This window comes from Amblyomma mixtum, chromosome 8 (genome assembly GCF_055824585.1).
Source record: "Amblyomma mixtum isolate Tamu chromosome 8, ASM5582458v1, whole genome shotgun sequence".
Lineage (NCBI taxonomy): Eukaryota > Metazoa > Arthropoda > Arachnida > Ixodida > Ixodidae > Amblyomma > Amblyomma mixtum.
The window spans coordinates 107,073,168-107,095,582 of NC_143019.1; the positions used below are offsets into that span (position 1 = coordinate 107,073,168).

Sequence of the window (22,415 nt, forward strand, 5' to 3'; positions counted from 1 at the left end):
GTATCGTGTACGCGAAAAGAATGCAGAGGTCAACCGCAGTCGTCGCTGTGGCTGATACCAGTGGCATTGGTCGCGAATAACGTTCTATCACAGCTGCCTAATAAATTTTGAAAAAAAAACACAACTCTTTTTTCTTAAAAAGTGTTAGCACTGCGTTGCGCACATGGTGTGGATCAAAAACCGAGTGACGCTGAAGTCATCACACTCACTGTTGAGATGCACATCAGAGGCATAGTTTGGCCGTCTTTTGAGCGCATGCAGGATGTTGAACTCTCCGTTTTTGACGCTGCCCTAAAGATCAATAAAATGCGTGGGATGGTTAAGGTCTCTTGATAATATACAGATACAGTGCAGCGACAATGCACGGCTGATTTAGAGCCACTTTTCTACCGCGGTATGGGCTGCGTACATGGCGGCTAAGGGAAGACAATTGGCCATCGATGTTATCCTGGTTAGTTCTGAAAAGTAAGAAGGCAAAGGGGCAGAAGTAGTAGACGATGAAATGGAGAGAAAGAGGAAACTATTTTGACGCAATATTAAGCGTCAGGGGTGCCTTGGGCCGGGGTAACCAATGCCATCTAATCCGCCAGCCAGGCCTAGGCTTGTCAAGCCCAACATGTTGAGGTAGAACGGTATGTTTTCAAAAAATAACAGCACGAAAAACAGAGAAGAAGAGTAGAAAAGCACAGGAGAAGCGCTGACTCTTAACTAAAGTTTAATTACAGGAAACAGGCAAATATAAGGGAACAGGCAACCACCGAACAAAACCACAGGGCACGTGCAACCTCACTGTCACGCAGCAGCAGGGATGGTTTGCTGACGCGCAATATAGGTTTTTTTCTCATTTGGTAGGCTTCGACGTTTTCCCTGGTCAATTGGTCGGGGTATTTATACAAAATTTCACTATAGTGTAAGGAAGGAAATCAGGATTGACACATTCGGCAATGATCAACTAAATTAGTGGAACGGGTGGAATCTAATGAGTTATGATGTTCTCTGAGTCGTGTGTTAATACACCTTCCCGTTTGACCTATGTAAATTTGACCACAGGGCGAAAGTATTTTATACACTACACCCTCAGAGCATGGCAAAAATTTCTTATGCTTAATGCCACAAGACGCTACAGATTTATTAGGATTGCGAGCCTTATTTTCTACAATTGAATTCATTTTATTGACACTCTTTTGTTTAAGACCATGTGAGAGCCGGTGTACATAGGGAAGGACTGCGAAATTTCTCGTTTCTGTTCTTTCTGCGAAGAAGGCAGCAAAGCCGAGGTTTTAAGCTTTTTAATTATTTTTTGGAACCCAAAGTGATGAGCTCATCTGGATAACCTGCATCCCAAAGCCTCTTAGCCTGATCATCAAAGCATTGTTTCATAGCATGGTGACAGGATTTTGACAACGCCGATGACAACGCTGAAACTACAATTCCACTTTTTACTACCTTTGAATGATGCCATTTATAGTTGAGCGACGGTTTTTCGGCCCGTGCTGAGTGTTTCGAACATGTGTCCCTTCTCTACAGTCAAATAAAAATCTAAAAATTCTACCTGGTTATCATAGCCCACGAGTGGTGCTGAATTCTTTACAAGCCGTCTTTTTCGACAGTGGTCATGGTGTGTGGAATGGTTCTATAGAGAACGTGAAACGTCCGTTTCTTTTGTTTCGACTTCGTCAATGTCCCAGACTTCGCTTCTTTAGAGAGTTTCATCCTTACCACACGGTGATCCCTCGAACGCATAAATACATGAGCATAAGAGAACCAGAGTGCACAAAGAGGATCTAATCTATGATGTCTCTGGAACTCTAGCGAAGTCAGTGTCGAAACAGGTAAAGCAGGTCGCAGGGCGGACATCAAAAAGTTGGCGGTGGATGAAAGAATTTGATATAAACTGGTAAGGGCGCTTGGCCCCATTGATATTTTAGGCAGTTCCGTATCCGTGGGAGGCTGCTTCATTTTTTAGTCACACTTCTTTGAAAAAACGAAGGCGACGTCCAGCCCATAGCGTGAATCCTTAACATCGCGCTTCGATATTCGTATGCCAGAATTTTCAAACTACACCGAGTTACCCAACTCTGTCCTTAAAAAGGCACTGTAATATTTTTTTTTCTTTGATAGCTTCATCTTCCAGCAAGGGCAGCTATTGGTCAAAAATTATGTTTTATTCCGCGAGGGCAGCGTTGAACCAAGAAATTTAGTTCACAGGCGGCTAACCTCAAGGTGCATGGGCCCACGGGCATTGTGTGCTTTAATAACAGGAAGTTAAAACGCAGATAATCTGGATCGATTCCAGATCAGTTCTGCGTCTTCGGGCCCTGAACATTGAAACAATAGGAAATACTGCGTTCTGCTGGCACAACATCAGTACATTTCATTTTTATTTTTGGTATTTTAACTGTACGCAAAAGAATTAGTTTATGGGCATTATTGGAGCTGATTGCTCGTTTAGTTGGGTAGCAATCTAGCGAGCAGTGAATAACTGGCTTCAGTCGAGCAATTTATCCTTTCATGAAGTAGCGCGGATTTAACGCCGCATCGCACTGATCTCCACTAGATGGTTGGGCCGCCGCAGTGGCTCAGCGGTTATGGTGCTCGGCTGCTGACCCGAAAGACGCGGGTTCGATCCCGGCCGCGGCGGCTGGAATTTCTTTGGAGGAGAAATTCTAGAGGCCCGTGTACTGTGCGATGTCAGTGCACGTTAAAGAACCCCAGGGGGTCGAAATTTCCGGAGCCCTCCACTACGGCGTCTCTCATAGCTTTAGTCGCTTTGGGACGTTAAACCCCATAAACCAAACCAAACCAAACTAGATGGTTGGATGCCGCCTTCCCGCTTTCCGGGACGAGCGTGAGTGAAGCCACCGGAAGTTGGACGGCTTGTCCCGGAAGTCGGGTGTCTCCTGTGTATTTTAAGGCAAAAAGTCTCGTTTTTCGCTCTTTAGTTCTCTTTTTTTGCGTTGTTCTCGTGTAATGTCTGCTGTTGTATAAAAGTAACAAGCAAGCTCGCTTCTAGCTCAGATGTATTCGTTAGAGGAAGATCCATATAAATGGCGCAGAAAAATTTCGTTGTGCGCTTTTCCATGCTTTAAATGCGAAAGCATTGTTTTTTTTTACTTTCTCTTCATTTTTTTTTCTATTTAATGTTTTATTTTTCTTCCTAATCACGCACCTACTCATTAGCATTTGCATAAAATTCCGCCGCGGTGGCTCAGTGGCTACTGCGCTCGGCTGCTGGCCTAAAAGACGCGTGTTCGATCCCGGCCGCGGTAGGTGAATTTCGTTGGAGGCGAAATTCTACAGGCGCTTGTACTATGCGATGTCAGTGCACGCTAAAGAACCGCCCCCAGGTGGTCGAAATTTCCGAAGCCCTTCACTACAGTGTCCCTCATAGCCTGAGTGGATTTGCGACGTTAAACCCCAATAACTCAATAAAACCAAACCAAGCAAAAAGTCGCGTTTTTCGCCCTTTAGTTCTCAGTTTTTTTGCGCTGTTCTCGTGTAATGTCGGCTGTTGTATGAAAGTAATAAGCAAGCTGAACGCCAGAAATGTGAGCATTGTGTGAAGAATCCTAAGAATAAACAGTCTTGCAAGTCTAGCCCTGACGCGGCAAAGAGTGCGTTTATTGAACAATATATATTCTTGTCTAGTTCTTGTCTTCCGAGCGTAAATGAGAAGTACTGGAATTACGATGAGGCTAGGTCATCTTAAACCAAATTTTCGTGGAGCAAAGAGAAGGCTAACGATGGCGCGGAAATCCTTCGTTACTATCGAAGTGTCCCTCGTTCCACAGCTTCCGCAGTTTCAGTTAAGAGTTTGTGGCGGACGATGACTCTTCTCATGATGGCAGGTGTTGTTTATCGCTTCAGGGTGTCATTTACCTTCCAGGCGTGCTTTTAACCTAACTCCAAAGCACAGCCACGTTTCAGCTGCACAGCGCGAGAGAAATGACTGACAAGAAAGACGAGAAGCGCTGTTAGAAGTCAACTGCGCCAAGCATCAAGAATAAAATTCCATTAGGCTTAACATGCTACAGTACAAAACAGTACATGACACGCTCCGTCGAAAAAGCAGTACCATGCATTTGGAGGCGCTAATGTGTACCAACCGACCATTGTCCATACTTCATCAGATTTAAGCCTAGCCCGCGCTCCGGTCCGGTCTAAACATATTTAGATAAAATGGTCACTGCAAAGTCGTCTGCCTGGTGAAGGTTTCTACCTATTCTTTCGTAAATTTATGGGAGTGGCTATTCTCCCGGCAGCCGTGAGAATTCCTCTCCCACAATTCTCACGGCACTCGTCTCTGATTGGCTGTACACGGTCACATGATAACTGCCGGTAGAATAAGATTTCGTTATTCTCCCGGCAGCCGTGAGAATTCCTCTCCCACAATTCTCACGGCACTCGCCTCTGATTGGCTGTACACGGTCACATGATAACTGCCGGTAGGATAAGATTTTGTTATTCTCCCGGCAGCCGTGAAAATTTCGGCAACGCAATTTTTACGGCTGTGCGTGATCAAATGATAATTTAAGATTTTGTTGCTCTCTCCCGGCAGCCGTGAACCCTGAACTTCTTTTCCTACCTTTTTCATTATTTTAATAAAACTACTACCACCGGTTGAGCGTTCCTAGACTTCTGCGGGCAGGCGCCTCTAATTATCATTCATGGTTTCAGCGTTTCAGTAGTTTATGTGGTTGGAGGAGCAATTGCAGCGTTGGTGCAGAAGTCGACCCCGTCAGCGGAACGCTGCGGGCTTTTCACCTCTCGGTCCAGCCATACATGTTGCCTCACGTACTTTTCTTTTTGCTACCTAAGTGCTAATAAATAGTATTATTATTATTAGCACTTTTAGGCGTTGCGCGAAGTTTTCATCTAACCAAGAACCTGAAGAACGCATTTCAGCGGCCTTGGGCGCATCGCGCTGCAAATTATCGTCACACGCGGTAGTGCTTCCCGTTTACTATTTATAGGTCGACTGTTTAGTACTCGGTTCACAGAAAAAAACAATGACCTTCAGTAATTACGTGATATCCTGACAGAGGTACCGACACTCCAGTGAAACAAACATCCTCTATGGCACAGAATTTCATTCCAAATAAATTACGTCGCCGTGTGCCTTATTTAGGCAGCCTGCGTAGAAAAGAAGTCTTTTGACGACCAAGAGAAGCGAGTCAGCCACTCAAAGTATTGACATTACAAGGGAGCATTACATACATTTGGGCAGTTTTCTCAGTTTATTCACACAATTTCCAATTGCAAACATAAGGACAATTACTGATTTGTCGCTGTACTGCTACAGACTGTACATTTCCATAACTTGGTCTTTCGTTGGCTGTTTAGTCCAACACTGGGCCGGTGACTCCAAGTCAGGCACCAGTCACATCTTACTGAGTCTTCATCTTCTAAATTTGTGTTGCACTCACTACACTTCCACTCTTGCTCTTTTTTGATTTTTACAACCATCTCCACCGCTTGCCATCCATCTTCGGTAAAGTAACGCCGCACAAAGTTGATGTCCACACAGTCGTCGCGAATACCACTGTGGACATATTCAGGCATTTGCTCGACTGAATCTTCATCGAGAAGCTTCCCTTTCATAGCATCAGCTGCATTTCCTGCCCCTGTTAGCCACGTCAACACTTTCAGTTTTTTCTCCCTCACAGTAAGCTGTCCATAATGCCTGTCAGTCCTTTTTCGTTTTTTTTGGCAAGCCAATGACGGTCAAAACTTGCCCTTTTGGCCGACCACACTTTCTCATTGGAGCTGGCACTTTCATCATATCCAGTGTGTCTGCATCTTGGACGGTTTTACCTTGGCAGCCAGAAGACGCAGCAGTGTCAGCTGTGCCGTGTAGGACCTCTTCGCGTGACAAATGTGTGTCCCTCGTTTCTGCTTCAGCACTTGTACACAATGAATTGGAATTTCCAAAAATTCCCTGATGACCTTGACAGGCAACCTCAGTAGTGTCAGAGCTGCCTAGTGAACCATTTTCATGCGGGAGATGCGCGCTGCTCATATCTGGCCTGGTGTTAGTACCCAGTACACTCGGCTTCTCAACATTTTCCTGTTGCAATTGTTCAGGCTGAATACTTTCTTCACAATTATCGCAGAACTCCTGCTGATTGCACTGTTCCGGCTGTACTACCTCATTTATGGTAACTTCATTCCCAGCATTCCAACATTCCAGAACGGTTTCTAGAACTTTCAGCCTCCTTGTGAATGTTGCTGTCGAGCCCTCTGATGCACGGTCTGCCAGCTTAGATGCAATGGCTGCTGCCTTTCTAAATTTCTGGTGCGCAGAAAGAATTTTTTTATTTTTGCGAGTGCTCACCTGCACTGGCTGTCCACCATAATCATCAGTGGCTGTCATGCCACAACCTTCCAGGTACTGATCTAAACACCACTGTTGAGCACATAGGTTTCTGTCAAATTTTAAAAGATCTGCAGACTCTCGGAAGGCAAAAATATGGCGACAAGGCAGCAGCATAGCTTTCCTGAAAGAGCATGTGCAGCGCTCCACCGTAGCACAGAATTTACTTGCCTCAGCCAGTGCATCAGTACTCTTCTTTATGGCGATAGATGCAGAAAGTTCCGCTTGAACGCGATCATAGGCGTACGGTGTTAACAACCTTGAATACAGTTCACTGGCCTCGTCTTCATTTGGCACAACACTTCTTTTTTGTAGCATATCAGCTGCTTTATGCGTTTTTTCATTTCGTTGAGCATAGATGATTGAAAAGAACTTTTCAACAAACATCTCAATTATCTTATTGCCTGGAAGCATGGGGTGGTACATATAAAACATACCTAGATCCTGTTTCTCGCCTTCAAAAACGAGCTATTCGTATGATAACTTATTCAAATAATACATACCCCAGCAGGCCACTCTTTCAGCAGCTTCGTATCTTACCCCTATCAATGGCATATAAACTGATGATAGCTGAAATAGTAAACAATGTAATAAAATCTAACAACCCCCTGCCCCTTAGTTTATTTAGATTACCAATGAAACAAACAAGAGCTGCAACCAACAATCTATTTAATTTACCACCTTGTTACAATATGTACGGCCGGAGACTCCTATAATACAACGGAGCCCATGTGTGGAATGAAATCCCTAATGAAGTTAAAGAAAAAAATAACTTTTCGGCATCTTTAAAACACTATTTAATTTCCATGGAAATGTAGGAATGAATTCAATTGTGTGTGTTAATCTTGAAGTTTTTTTTTTATTTTACACGTTCTGCAGTAATATTGTACTTGTTTTGTATTTGGACCCCTCACTAGCCGTAAAGGCTATGGGTCCAAACAACAGTTTCTGTAAAAAAAGAAAAAAAAGAAAAAAAGAGAGCTGAAACGTTCAACAAGTTGCTTCAGCTTTGCATTCATGCTTTCAGCTCGGTTATTTGTTGAATTAAGAAGTTCCCGGACTCCCATTTCATACCCATTACCCATTCTGCATGAATGGAGTGCCAGTTGGTGTCAAAGTACTCCACTACTGCAGGTGCTGTTGATGTCCGCAGCATGGCATAAAGCTCCTCATAAGCCTCTTCATTTTTTTGCATACACCATGCGTTGTAGGATATCTAGAGCTGTTTCCTGCTCTCCTCTCGTAATGCCTATATTATGCACGCTCAGTTCCCTGCGAAAGACCTGCAATGTGTGAAATGCACATATGTGCAGTGCAGATGATGGGAAAAGCTCTTTCACAATGGTTCTTTCTTTTACATCTTTGTCAGCCATTGTGACTCGCACTGCTTGCCATCTTTGGTTGAGGCTTTTAAAGGTTTCAAAGAACCATCGAAGGGTTTCACCGTCTTCTGTTGTGAACAGCCCAACAGCTAAAATTTCACTTTCACCTTTGCCATTTTCAATAATTACCAAAAAACAAGCCATTCTGGTCTCGAGGAGTTTGTATATTGCATCTACAAAGAGCACCTCTGGAAAGTCTTGAAATGACTTCTTCATTTGATTATCTTGAAAAAACACTCCCTGCAGTTCATCATCCTCATCTGTAAGGAGGTGTACAGTTGATTTGTATTTTTCAGTTAAAATACGCACAACTTCTGGCAAGTCGTTTCTTGTATTAGCCGCCCTTCCTTTAGCTGATATATTCGATAAGTCTTTCAGGAGCACAGCATTTCCACTTTCATTCTGCATTTCTTCCCTTACCAACACTTTATTGGCCTTGAGCCGTAAAAGATTACGCGCCTTCTCCTGCAAGTCGGGCGCAATTCGCCTTTATTGGGGCAGGTGCCTGAAGAGTTCTTCAGTGATGGCGTGATTGTGTTGGAGGTTCAGTGAGCGCACTTCAAGGTGAGTGCCTTCCTTGTTGGCAGCAATATAAATGCTGAATGTGCAGTCTTGCTTGAATGTTCTGGAATAATGAGAAAAACAAAGTAAGTGACGATACTATAAATTTAAGAAACAGGCCAAAACATAATTGAGCTGAAAGGCGAAATAAATGACCAAATAACGGCCGCCGCGGTGGCTCAGCGGTTATGGTGCTCGGCTGCTGACCCAAAAGACGCGGGTTCGATCCCGGCCGCGGCGGCTGGAATTTCTTTGGAGGAGAAATTCTAGAGGCCCGTGTACTGTGCGATGTCAGTTCACGTTAAAGAACCCCAGGTGGTCGAAATTTCCGGAGCCCTCCACTACGGCGTCTCTCATAGCCTTAGTCGCTTTGGGACGTTAAACCCCATAAACCAAACCAAACCAAATAACATCCTGAATTGCACACCACAAACATTTAACGATATTGTGCGTAATCACAGAGAGCTGACACACAAGAATACTTTTTTGTAAACGCTAGGGGCCATGAACGGTACAGATTACATTCAGCTATGGGAACTGAAGCTTTCTGTAACAAAGGAGGGAGGGGTAGAAACAGAGATACTGCCTTCAAATAGGGCCAGCTATGCTACTTTCGATAACAACTCTAGGTCTGTTTGAATGGGGCTGAACTTGCTGCACCAGTTCAAGCAGTCCAGTATTTTTTCATTCTTTTCGCCAGTGCAGCGGCGGAGTGCCAAGTTACATTTGAACATCCTGAACTGACCGTGTAACCATGCGACATCACCGCGGAACTGATCCAGCTAGTGCAACCAAATCGAACAGACTTTCTTATGGCATGCGGTGTCGCGAATGACAGTTACGCCATCAAGAACGATACCAGTTGGTCTCTTCAATTTGTCATCCCAGTCTGTCAGTGTAGACAAGAATCCGCACTGACAGTGAAAGCACTCAAGAAGACAAGGACGACAGAATAAAAGAGACATACAAAGCGTTTACTTGCAACTGATTTTGTTGCACGCAATTGATTTCAGTTTGCGATTTAAAATAATTTTCAAAAGCAAATGTCCGATAACACGAGAGATCCTGGAGGCTTTTGAGATAGCACGAGCGGGGGCGATGGTTGCGTAAGCGCTCCATCAATTTTGTTTTCCGAAAAAGAGATGCCATATCTTACATCGGGCATGTGGGTTGCCCGATAAAATGTGCCAGTCATGACTCGTTGGTAATGGTCTTTTAAGCATGCGCAGGTGATTGCAAAGAGTGTAAAACTGTTTTTCACGTAAATCAGTTGCAAGTAATAGCTTTGTATGTCTCACTTTCACTGTCAGCATGGAAAACTAACTCACCCACTCACTTCCATTGTTCAAGAATTGGCTACAGTCTTAAGACGTCGGGACAGTTCAGAACTTAGCTACCAAATCGAAGACACCCGATGACGACAACAATCTTGTTTAAAGCAGTTCTCAAGGTCTATGCCAAGTGATAACGTGCATCAAAGCAGGGTACTTACGATGACTTCCGCGTGCCTTTGGTGCTGCTCACAAATTTCATGCCGCCGTGGATGCAGCAGTAGCGCACTTGATAATACTTCAGTGCTTCCGGCATCTTGTTGGCGATAAGACCAACACGCTTTTTTGCCGCTTCGATTGTCCGCGTGTCCCTTTTCCACAGTTGCACGCAGTTCGCACCATTGAACTTATTTATCCTGTCTAAAAGTTCCGAGAATGAAGAAAAACGGTCGCCGACTGCGAAAACCACTTCGCTGTCGTCACTGTGCGTTTGCGGCTGCCCGCAATTGGACACGTTCGCCATGTTCACTGATACACCGCGCGCGATAGAAATAAACGCTGCAGGTCACAACACATGCGAAGCAAGACGGAACAACACGTGCGAAGCAAGACGGGACAACTATCCGCGCATCGACGCACGTGCATCAGTGGCAATGCACAGCCAATGAGGTCGGGCAGTGGTCACGTGACAATGCACAGCCAATGAGAAGCGAGTGCTGTGAGAAATTCGCAAACACAATTCTCACGGCTGCCGGGAGAATAGCCACTCCCTAAATTTATCCCCCATTGACAGCATAACTTGGGCTTGAGCGCGGGAACAAGCATCACAGTAAAGAGCAGAGTTGGCGACGCTAGCGCAACGGGACGACACAGAGCTGAGCTGGCGAGACTCCATACTTGCTGCGTGTAGCAACGTCCTGTCGTATGCTATTGTTGTCCCATTGCGATGCAGTGGACCTTTATTTTTGAAATGTCTTTCCCGAAGACTTTGCTGGTTTCCTCGCTCAGTTGACGGCGCAACAGGTGGGCACTGTCGTGGAAAATGACGAGAACGGCGAAACAACGAAATGCTAAGTGGAAAACCAAAACTGGAATTGAAAAACAATGCTGAGGTCCGATTTCGTGCACTGCCAAAGGCTGACTTCCGGGACAAGGCCACTTACTTCCGGTGGCTTCACTTTCGGGCGCTCGATGTGCCATCCAGCCCCCTAGTGGCGATCAGTGGCGCATCCTGATCAACCTAGCAGTCAACACAAATTACAATGCCATGCATATTAAATTAAAAACGCAGAAAACCAATCCCGGTATGATTGAGTATACAAGGTGTCTCAGCTGAGGTAACCGAGGTTAGAAAAACGAAGTGCCCCAGCCCCAGTGAAATCAACTCAGGAATGCAGACAGTCGCATGGTCTAGTCTGCACTATTTTTTGTCGTCTAAACTAATTAGTAAGAACTAGTTAGCCGCAGTATTTTTGTTGTGTGAAGTTAATTGATTAATAAAGAGAAGTAGCTAACATTGCATTTATTCGCTCAGGAACATAATGTCAATTCAAAAGTTCTGCGGCGTCTTAAAAAACACCGAGGTGAAATACTTGCAACAAGATGCCATTTGAGCAGCCTTATTTACCGAGCTTAAAAGAAGCAGCACAAGTAATCGATCCAACATTAGAAAAGTATATATCTCATATATCTCGCTCAGTGCCCACTTAAAACAACGTCGGGAAAACACTCCAGAGAAAGGCCTATATCGTTCTTTTCTATGCGTTTTGTGGTGCTGAAGCAGCACCGCAGTTACGTCGAAGCTTTTGTTTTGTGCGCATCATCTTTTAAGGCCGGTGAAAAGGCTAAATTACGTAAATGGTACCTTGGTGCAAACATTTCAGCCAGCTGTACTTCAAGACGCTTTAGAACTTCTGAATTGGCACTTTATTCCTGAAGGCAATATTTAGCAAGTTCGTTAGTTCGTCTTTATTAATATTTAACTTTGGAAAATGAAAATACTGCAAACTAGACAACGGGACTCTCAAGACCACCCACATGGTTTCACTATGCTAGGACACTTCGTCCGTTTCAAAAGCTGGGTTATTTTTGCTGGGACGCTCGGTATGTGATAATTTTTCCGACTTCTTAGTAACAAAGTTTTTTTTTCTTGCTTGCAGAGAACCAAGAAAGTGAAGCTGCAAGGAAAAAGAGTGCAGCTGGGACTTGTGAGTGTTTTATCTGCAATGCATCAGAGTGCCTTTCTCTCTACTATGACACCGCCAAATGACAGCAGTCCCATTCTCATGGACATCATACGGACTTGATCTCTAAGCCACTTCACTAGTTTGTTAGCTCGAGGGCTCATACTGGAAGCCCAGAAAAAAACGTTAAAGGGCAGCGCGGAAACCGCATTGGAGTAATACGAAAGCATTGATGCCTCAGAATTGGTTCACTGAATTCGTACTTAATTCAGAACTGATTTAGTGTAATTGAGTTTTAATACATTACAATGTATCATTAAGTAGTATTATAGCCACATTAATCCACCTTAATATATAATTAATTCACCTTAATTCTCTGGAATGCACCTTTATTCATCTTCATTTACTACTGGAATTTCCATAATTTGGTAATTATTTATTAAATTTAGATTAAATGCAAAGCCCCCATCGTTTCACCTACCTTACCCTATAATTTTCAAGAGGCAGGCCTGTCTGCAAACAATGACTCTACTTTGCACGTGTGGGTAACGAAAAACGTTTACGCCCGAAGCTTATGTGACTTTTTACACGCAACCGGGCTTATGCGTTTTTGTTACGTATTCTGCCGTTCATGACTAACACCACTTTTATGCCGCGCAGCACTCTCAGCGTTCAAATAAATAAATAAATAAATAAATACTATATAATTTGCATTTACTTCACAATTGATTCATTTATTTCACACTTCATTCCCTTAATTCACAATTTTACATAATTAATACGCAGTTATTCTATTTAATTCACGCATAATGTATTTCATGCTAAAATGATTTATTTATTTCACATTTAACTAACAATTGATTTACTCTAATTCATTTTGAATTCATTGCAATATATCATTAAATCACATCATAGCCACGTAATCCACCTTCATTGATAATTTACCTTTGTACACTCTAATGCACCTTAATTCATCTTCATTTACTACTGGCGTTTCTATAAGAGGATTCTGGTGTGGGCTAGTTGGTTCATGCTTAATAAAAAGATTCACAACAGCGCTACGGAACGAGGACAGAAGGAACACGAAAAACACAGGACGGGCGCTGACTACCAACTCTTTATTGCGTGAAAAACCAGCACATATTTATACTATTTCCTGGACCACGTGATGCACTGTCAGCCACGGGACACAGCGAAGGAACGCCTCACACGTTTGGGGAGTCATCACACAGCTCGACAGAACTCATAAAACGTGTCCTCGTTCCGTAGCGCTGTTGTGAATCTGTTTATTAAGCGTTTCTATAACTTGTTAATTATTGATTAGATTTCGATTAACTCTAAAGCCCCAATCTTTTCACTTCGGTATTCATTTCGGACGTTCAAATTTCGCGCCACGCGTTGGCTCCGCCCATCTTTCGGTCACACGGGCCAATCACGTGGTGTATCGCATGATGTGTCACGTGGTACTGCACTTCGAGTGATTAAAATTTCGCGCCACTCTCGGGCTGACCACGCCCACTTTTGTTACCTTTTTTGGTTGTAATTAATAAACTAACGATCCGATCGGCACCAAAATTTTCGCGACGCATCCTCAATATCATCCTCCTTCAATTATAACTACTTTTTAAATGATATCTCTTTCCGGTTTCCCACAATCGCTGCGGATACGGTTTTGATGACAGAAAGCCGCCGATATAGCCTAGTAATGGTTTCGCATTAATAACTTTAGAAATAAATTGCTCCCTTAAACACAGTTCGCATCTACACTGTATGCGACATCCAACATGAGCCATAAGAGCCGGGTGTCTGCTTCTGAGAAAGAGGCTGCAGCAAAAGCTTTAACGTGGAGTGGATGTAACAGCGCTATGACAGGACAAAAGGGAACGAGACACACTCTTGTGCTGAGTAGCACAGAAATGATTTATTGCGACATGTGAGGCAGCATTTCAAAGAAATATGGTGAACAAAACAAAATAAAAGAAAATAACGGGAAAAGCGCACATCTGCACACTCGGGGAAATTGTTCAGCGTCATTGATTAATAAATGCACAATCTTGTAGGAGGCTATCCTCTGATTGCTGATGCACCTGCAATTTGTGTTGTGTACATTTTAGTCCTCGGAAATTAGCCTCGAGGTCTGCTCTTTTTAGCTGTAGATGAGTGCATTCCGATTCAAAACCGCTTGACAATTTTCTCACTCAGCACTATGTATGGCAAGATGGTTTCTGCATGAATTAGTCTTTGTAACATTGAAATGCTCACGTAGTCGGGCGCTCTGGACAAGTGGTATATCCAAAAACAAGGAGTCTGTATTCGAACTATCACTACTGTATTAAGCGACTTCTTATTTCTTATAACAGACGACTTCGCACTAAGCTTGATGACTCGACCGTTGTTAAAGTTAGGTGTTAGGTTGATGATTTGTTATTTTTCTATCTCACTGATGACGCTCTGCAAACAGCGGCGCAGAGGTTCAACATGTTCTGTACTGCACTCAATTATTTACAGTTGACTGCTGAGCTTCGCACTAACAGTACGTATGTTTTAGATCTAGAACTTATGGTTTCTGATGACCATGTGTGTTGGTCCGCGGTGACGGAAAAGCCATCTTACGTTTAAGTCGGCTCACTCAAGAATTAAGCATGGAATCGCAAAAGCATGCATAAAAGCCGCGTTGAAGAGGTAATTTGTGCATGAAACGAAAACCGGTTTGCACGCTATATTTAAGAGGCTAACCGCTGCAGGATACCCTATGAACATTTTGTTGAGCGCAGAGCAGCCCTTCTTGCTGAATTCAGAATCCGGAAGAGAGAACAAGCGCACCAAAGCTGACCAAGCAGTCAAGAGAACATCGTGCATCCCATACGTCCGTAAAGTCTCACACAACCTGAAAACAACTTGTGAGCAAAGCTGGCGTGCAGCTGCTGTTCGCCGCGAGGAATCAACCAGGATGACTGTGCAAACGAATAAACAAAGAAGAAAACCAAGGCTGTCAGAAAAAGCACCAGATGAAGGTCGCTGACAGTAGCATTGGTATAGTATAGAAGACTCTGACGTCATGCCACTATATTTTACATTGATGAGGCAGAGCACTGCATCAGCGATTAACAATGTGAGCACGCCAAAGATACAGGGTACGACTCATGCAGAAACTATCTAGCCATATATTATCCTGAGTGCGAAAATTGTAAACCGGTTTTGAATTGGACCGAGCTATCATCGCCAGGTATAAAAGTGTGAGATGAGGCTCATTTCTTAGGCCTATAATATACACAAAATAAATGACATGCTCATCAGCAGCCGTCGATAGCTGTCTTCCCTTAGGAATGGGCATTTCTTAATCAATGATGCTGAACAAGTTCTCCCAGTTGTTGAGCTGTGTGGTTTTTCCTGCTATTTTTGTTTGCCCGCCATGCTTCCTTCATATGACGCCTCACATGTCCCAATAAACCATCATCATCATCAGCCTGACTGCGCCCACTGCAGGCCAAAGGCCTCTCCCATGTCGCTCCAATTAACCCTGTCCTTTGCCAGCTGAAGCCACCGTATCCTCCCAAACTTCCTTATCTCTCCACCCACGTAATTTTCTGTCGCCCCCTGCTACGCTTGCCTTTTCTTGGAATGCACTCTGTTACCCTCAAGGGCCAGTGGTTATCTTGCCTTCGCAGTACATGCCCTGCCCAAGCCCATTTCTTCCTCCTGATTTCGGCTAAGAAGTCATTAATGCACGTTTGTTCCATCACCCACTCTGCCCACTTCCGGGCTTAACGTTACACCTATCATTTTTCTTTTCGTAGCTCGCTGCGTTTTCCTTAACTAAAGTTGAACCTTGTTCATTAGCCTGTAATAAATGGTTTGGTTTATGGGGTTTATCGTCCCAAAGCGACTAAGGCTATGAGAGACGCCGTAGTGAAGGGCTCCGGAAATTTCGACCTCCTGGGGTTCTTTAACGTGTACTGACATCGCAGAGCACACGGGCCTCTAGAATTTCTCCTCCAAAGAAATTCTAGCCGCCGCGGCCGGGATCGAACCCGCGTCTTTTGGGTCAGCAGCCGAGCACCATAACCACTGAGCCACCGCGGTGGCTGCAATAAATGATTCGGTTGCTAGTCATCCCAAGTTCGTGTCTCGTTCCTTTTTTTTTCCTGTCTTAGCGCTGTTACATCATTTCCGTCAACAATTACCGATCAGCCCGTTATCAGCCCTCTTCTGGGATTGAACTGGAAACATGTCACCATTTGCTTGTTGCTGCCGAGCTTCAATAAGAGCGGTGGCCTTTAATAACCCATCTTGCGCCGGTCACAGGAAACACACTTTGGGCTTAGTTCAAGGATGTTTTACGTGTACTGAACAAAGTAAAATGCAGCAGGATTCACACTTTTAACGCGTGAGCGTTAAGGAACTCGCGTCACAGAAGTTTCGGTGGCGGCGTTGGCGTCTTTCACCGGGAGCAAAAAATCTGCAGAGAAGCAGCCAAGGAGGCAGGGGGGCCACCTAGATCATGTGACCTTCTGGTGTCATCGCAACCTGCCCATCGCATTGTGAGCAAACTGCGCACCGTTGCAGGTGGCTTAAATTAATTACTGGTCGTGAGAGGTTTCTCGGGGAGAGCAACATTGATCGCACAGCCGAACAGGTGGATGCACCTGCTGTCGCAGGGCATTGGCGCATCGCTTAACCACTGCACCACTAAACCAGGAATGGTGTTAGGGCTGCCAGAGATCTATGAATGTTAAGTAGAGAATGAGCAATTCTGCTCATATGAGCGCGAACCCCTATGCTCTATCTAGTCCTACCCTTAAGCGGAACTTAAATGCGCCTCCATTTTTTATCTCTTTTACTAGAGTTGGGTTCATTACTTCTTGCACTTGAAGTTGAAAATATTTCAAGAACACGTAAACGCAGCGAAATTAGAGAATCATGTATGATCCCTTCGAGTGCATCTTGTTACAGTGGACGCCAAGGCAAGAACTGGGAGTTGGCTTGAAAAAGGCAGACGGATTCATCGTGGTTTGCGACGTCGGAAATCAGGTGCTCAGTTTCTGCGAAATATCGACTACAAAATTTATAGTATGTCATTGAATTTACGCTCTTAATTAAGAATGTGCTGGATCATTTGGAAAGGGCTAGTTTGTATTCCCTACCATTTTGAAGCTGCGCTGCGATGATAAAACCCATGACACAAGAGAAAGGAATAACTGACAAAGTGAAGTGCATGTTTTAAAATTATCTGAATTAAAATATCTGTTCTACTTTGCACTTCAGCATCTTATCATTTTCTGCTTCTGTGTCCATATTTCCGGTTGTGTTTCTGAGTGTTCTAAGGTCATAACGGCTAAAGATGATGACGGCAACGCAGACTGATAACAAGTTTATGTTGCTTTGTTTACTCTTGGGCTAGAGGAAAGGGTTTAACGGAAGGCAGAGAGCAGGGATCGCTACTATTCACTACACCACAGAGGGATCGTGGCAACCCGGAATTATGTACGCAAATTGAGAGGGCTGCCATAATAGTGTACTCTGCGTCCCCTCACGACCTCATGCAATAACCATGTATGTTTGTGCTGCTTCCAAGTGGGCCCTGTGGGAACATTAAAAAAACGAGTCAGTTATGGAGGATGTACACCTCAGCGAAAGATCTGTGCGCGGTTTCTTCACTATTCTGAACTAACTGTTATCGCCGCAGACCGAGGATTTACACAACTACACTGGATTATTTCTTACGTGTTAAAGAAGAGGAGGCACTTCGTAACGTTTCTCGGAGTCTACTCAGTGCTCTCAGCAATCGACACCATAACGGGATGAAACAAATAAAATCATGAACTTCGTTGCCGCAGATAAAAGAAAGGTTCAACAATCTTTCCAAGTTCTCAGTTGTTATCCAATGAAAAAGAAAACAAAACGGCGAGTGTAACTTCCTGCCCGCATTTTAGAACTTGCTGTACTTCTACTGAATAGAATTAGCCCAATACGAATTGTCTACCTTTTCTAGACATCTTCTCTTTTTTTTTTCCACTGAGTCTAACGTTGTTTTCTCTCTGCCACTCGACTCCCGTACAAAAAAAAAAAATACCCTGGTAGAAGCCTTTCCAATGTGTAGAGAAGTGGTTCAAGATTATCAAGGAGCACGCTCCTCCAAACGTCAAGATCCTTCTCGTCATCAACAAGATGGACGTAAAAGAGAAAAACGTAGTCCACAACAGGGCTGCCAAAGTAAGTTATCTCCTGGCAGGGTTGCCTTAGCGGCCTGTTCAACAATGGTTAGACGGACTATTTCTGCGTATTTTGAACACAGGTAAATTTTAAATAGCAAGATAAAGCGTGAGGTTCTGTTGCAAAACATTCTTTCACAAGAGCAGGGTCTTCAAGCATTTTTTGGAAAGGCGACAGAGATCTATTCTAGAGTTATTAAACTTGTTTAGCAGCATCGGGAGATTGTATCGTAATGACTGCAAGGCGTAATTATTTTTCGGCGTTGGAGTGTACCATTTGTTTCTCGATCGAGTTGCATACGTATTTAGGTCGGGGCTCAATTGTGATAAGTCTGTATAAAATTTATTTGTGTTCTTAATTGAATTGAATTGATTTATTTTCATGTAATACACATACATGAGGAGATGGGAGAAAAAGCCGCTGTAATGCAGCTTGACTACGCTCCCATCCCCTATACAAGAGCAGAGCATCAGCAACTAATATACATGTCAATGAGGAAAATAAATACATGGTTCAACTGCAACCAGTAAAAAAGAAAGAAAACAGTTAAAATAAAAAGTAAAAGTAAAAAGTAAAAAAAGTAAAAATTGCTCTGCAGTAGGTCTGGACCAATCTATATTGGTATAAATTACTTGTTTAATTATTTTATATTGGTCGAATAGTTCCTGCGTTTGTGAAGCAAATGGTGCATTAGCAATAATCCTTACCACTTTCTTTTGTATTCGTACTAATTTGTCAATATTTGTTTTTGTGGTTGTTCCCCGAATCAGATTACGTATTTACTCGCATAATAGGCGCACTTTTTTCCAGAAAATCCGGCTCAAAGTTCAGGGTGCTCCTATTACGCGGAGTAAAATTTCCGGAAATTTTTCGACTCGCAGAATTGAACATACCGCCTAAACGTACTCGTGTACGGACCGCACCCCATTTTTCCGAAGAAAATATGTATATAAAAAAAAAAGATTCGCGTAAGGGCCGCACCGAAACTTTCCACGACCCACGCGGGAATAGCCTTCGAAATGCACGCGCCGAGGCCTCTGCGATAAGCTCCGGCTGCCCGCTACGGGCGCTTGATCGCAGAGGCCACACACGCGCACAGGAGCTTACAGACGCCGCCCACGGAGGGCGCCCGAGGCCAGGCTCATCATCATCATCAACGTTTTCCTCCGCCGCGAGCTTTCGCTATCCATATCGCCATCAGCATCACCAGCTCCAGTTTTTTTTTTGTTGCTGTCAAGTGTCGAGATCTGCGGTAGCGCGTTAGTTCATCGTGGTTTGCGGCTTTGCCGCCGAGCGTTGCTGTTCTAGCTCGACGGGCAAGCAACTTAATAACTTCACGGCTGGGAGTTTGCTCTCGAACACGGCAAGCGTGCGGCAGGTCGGAAATTCGACGTGGCCGAGAAGTGCGACTGTTGCGACTGCGGCGTGCTTAAATTTTCGTACGCGACTCCAAGCGCCGAGGTTTTCGCGTGCCTAAGTAGGGAACGTTTCCGGCTGGAGATGAAGCTTTCCATACAGACGTTTAGGTTTGGTTTGGTTTGGTTTATGGGGTTTAACGTCCCAAAGCGACTAAGGCTATGAGAGACGCCGTAGTGGAGGGCTCCGGAAATTTCGACCACCTGGGGTTCTTTAACATGCCCTGACATCACACAGTACACGGGCCTGTAGAATTTCTCTTCCAAAGAAATTCTAGCCGCCGCGGCCGGGATCGAACCCGCGTCTTTTGGGTGAGCAGCCGAGCACCATAACCGCTGAGCCATCGCGGCGGCAAACAGACGTTTAAAGTGAGCATCCCTGAAAACTTTGTGCAGCTGTTCTACGCGATATTGTTCTATGTGCTGTGGGTCCGCAGCAGCTGCGACAGCAGCAGCACTAGTGAGGACTAGTAGTCAGTTCAGGAAAAACTTTGTTAAAATAAAGATTGGGGGGCGGGGGGCGGCGAGGCGTCGGCTTGCGATCGTGTAAATACAGTGTTGATCACAGTGCCAAGTTCGGGGTGCGCCTATTATGCGCGGATATAAAAAAGTCTCATTTTTCGCGACCAAACTAGGGGTGCGCCTATTATGCGAGTGCGCCTACTATGCGAGTAAATACTACAATAGGTCAAGTGTGGAAGAAAGAGGGCGTTATAAAGTAGGATCTTTACACGTTGAGGCAATAGATAGCGACCTTTGCTTAAAATATCACTAACTTTGCACAGTTTTTTGTGGATTTCATTAACGTGACCATCCCAGATAAGTGTATTTGAAAACTCGACACCGAACGCTTTAAGTTTATCGACTAGGTCTACAGTTTCTCCGTCCAGTAGTATATTCAGTGGCTGTACAGTCTTGTTTTTGGGCCGGTAAAGCACAGCTTTTGTCTTCGTGGTGTTTATATAGAGAGCATTTTCATTAGTCCACTTAAGGAAATTAGGCAAGACCTGTTGAATTGTTTGTTCGATGTCTACCGTAGTCTCACCGGTTATCAAAAGAGTTGCGCCATCAGCGTAACATATGAAGGAAACATTTGAAAACTAACTGAGATAGACAACTTTGATTCGATAGAATAAGCTTAATGTTGCCGCATACATATTGTGACTTTGGCTGTGTTCACCATCTTGAAAGAGTGAGCGAAATGCATTCAGCATTTCGATCTGCCAAGCGATCACCTTCATAAAAGTCAAATAGATTGCAATCGCATGGGCACACTTTGTCAGCCATACATGTTTCATAGTGCCGCAACTTGACAGTTGGCGTTACAGAAGTTTGCGGCCAGGCAAGGCATTCAGTGCATCGAGACGAATGCTCGAAATGGCACCAACGTGGATGCGGCTTTCATAATAATGGCGCTCGAGCTTTTGAGGAGCTCTGGCCATATGGGGACTCCAGCCAGTTTCGAGAGCAACGACAGTAGCACCAACCAGAACGCCTCCGAGGATCGCTACGGGAGTCCCTCTGCGCCCGCGTGCCTTGGCATCAACATCTCGCCGAAATCACAACTTCCAGCAACCCGCAGTCAGCTCGACTCGACAATAAACTCGTAAGAACCACAGTGAACCAACTGCGCACTTGAACTAGTTTAAAATTTTCCTTCGATTCGCTCGCGGCTCCCCGGGCTGCCAACAGTAGCTTTAAGCTACAGAGTCACTGTGTATCAGTTTTGCCTATAGGCACAGCAATATTTCAATGGACCGTTCACGTCTCTTGTATGTGAATTACTAATGACCAAAAGTCATACCTGATATTGAATTCAGTGAAATTACCTTATTTGGGCATAGACGAATGGAAGGAAGGATGGGTACAAAGGAAAAACAGAATGTTCACATCTTTTTATGGAGTTTTCTGCATAAGCAAGGAAATGTGATAATTGCTGCCGGTTGTAAGTATTTTCAGCTGAAGATAACAGCCTCGGAAAAGTCTAAACCCGGCTACAAACGCATAAAATAAAGAGAGAAAACGACGGAATCAATAACAGTGGTGGAAACTTTTCGGCACGGTTGCCTCCGAGCCTTCTTAAAGGGCGTATTGCACCACTGCTACTTCACAGAGGTTGCACGAGTCCTCTGTTTTCCACAGTGCGGCAAAAACATTCTGAGATAACGCTGATATGGCATTCAGCACTGACTGCACTGACTGAACATTAACATAATATTGTATTGGTCGTCTGAGGGACATTAACAGACTGAAAAGTAGATACTTCCATCATGCGTCTTCACTCATGTTCTCCTGTATATACTGCCGTTCATGCTCAGATCAGCGCTGGGTGCCACTACCACGCTGTCTCAGATGGAGTGTCTCTTATGCAGCTCCTGCATGAGCGATGCGCGATTCGATGTGCCATCCACGCTGTTAGTGCATTGACAGCTTTAGCTTTTGTTGGAGGACCCGCACGAAATTTGAAACACAACTTAGTTTTTTTTCTACTGCGTGAAATTTGGATGTCGAATTTTACAGCATATTGACCATATTTGGGAGTAAACACGGCAGTGGCGCTGAGCCGACATTAGCAGTAATGGCGAAAGTCACGCAGCAGGTTCCTGTTAATACTAATGATCTAAGTACTTATTTCTTTCTTTCCTTCCATTAACAAGTGCATTCTGATTCAAGAGACCTGAAACTGGGTTTTAACTACAAAGATATGTTGGAATCATTATTCTGCTGAAATCTAGCAAGAAATTCTTCGGCATTTTACCTAAAATATTCGCTTAATTTCTTTGAGGATTGACTTTGTGCTTTTGTGAATCTAGAGCGAAATGTCCTGGGGTTTGCAGCGCTGTTGCAGCGCTGTTGAGGTTTGCAGCGCTGCAGCCATTCTCAGGCTGCAGGCGTGTTGTTCTTAGCGAAATAGCCTGCAGGCAAACTGTTTACTCTGTACTTCTAAAGTATTGGTTAGCCTTCCATCGTGATGCGAAGGCAGGCAAGCAGAGAGGCATGAGAGAGATTGATTTCAC

General features: G+C 44.2%; 1 protein-coding gene across 1 annotated transcript in view; it reads left to right on the plus strand.

The window, feature by feature from the left end:
* Positions 1-22,415, plus strand: part of LOC149333824 (uncharacterized) — a 176,444-nt gene that overhangs the window by 47,083 nt on the left and 106,946 nt on the right. Inside the window, exons 16-19 of the mRNA XM_089557809.1 lie at positions 11,747-11,794; positions 16,724-16,801; positions 17,852-17,983; positions 20,715-21,004. Of these exons, the coding sequence (XP_089413935.1) occupies positions 11,747-11,794; positions 16,724-16,801; positions 17,852-17,983; positions 20,715-21,004 (548 nt within the window). The remainder of the gene's footprint in view (positions 1-11,746; positions 11,795-16,723; positions 16,802-17,851; positions 17,984-20,714; positions 21,005-22,415) is intronic.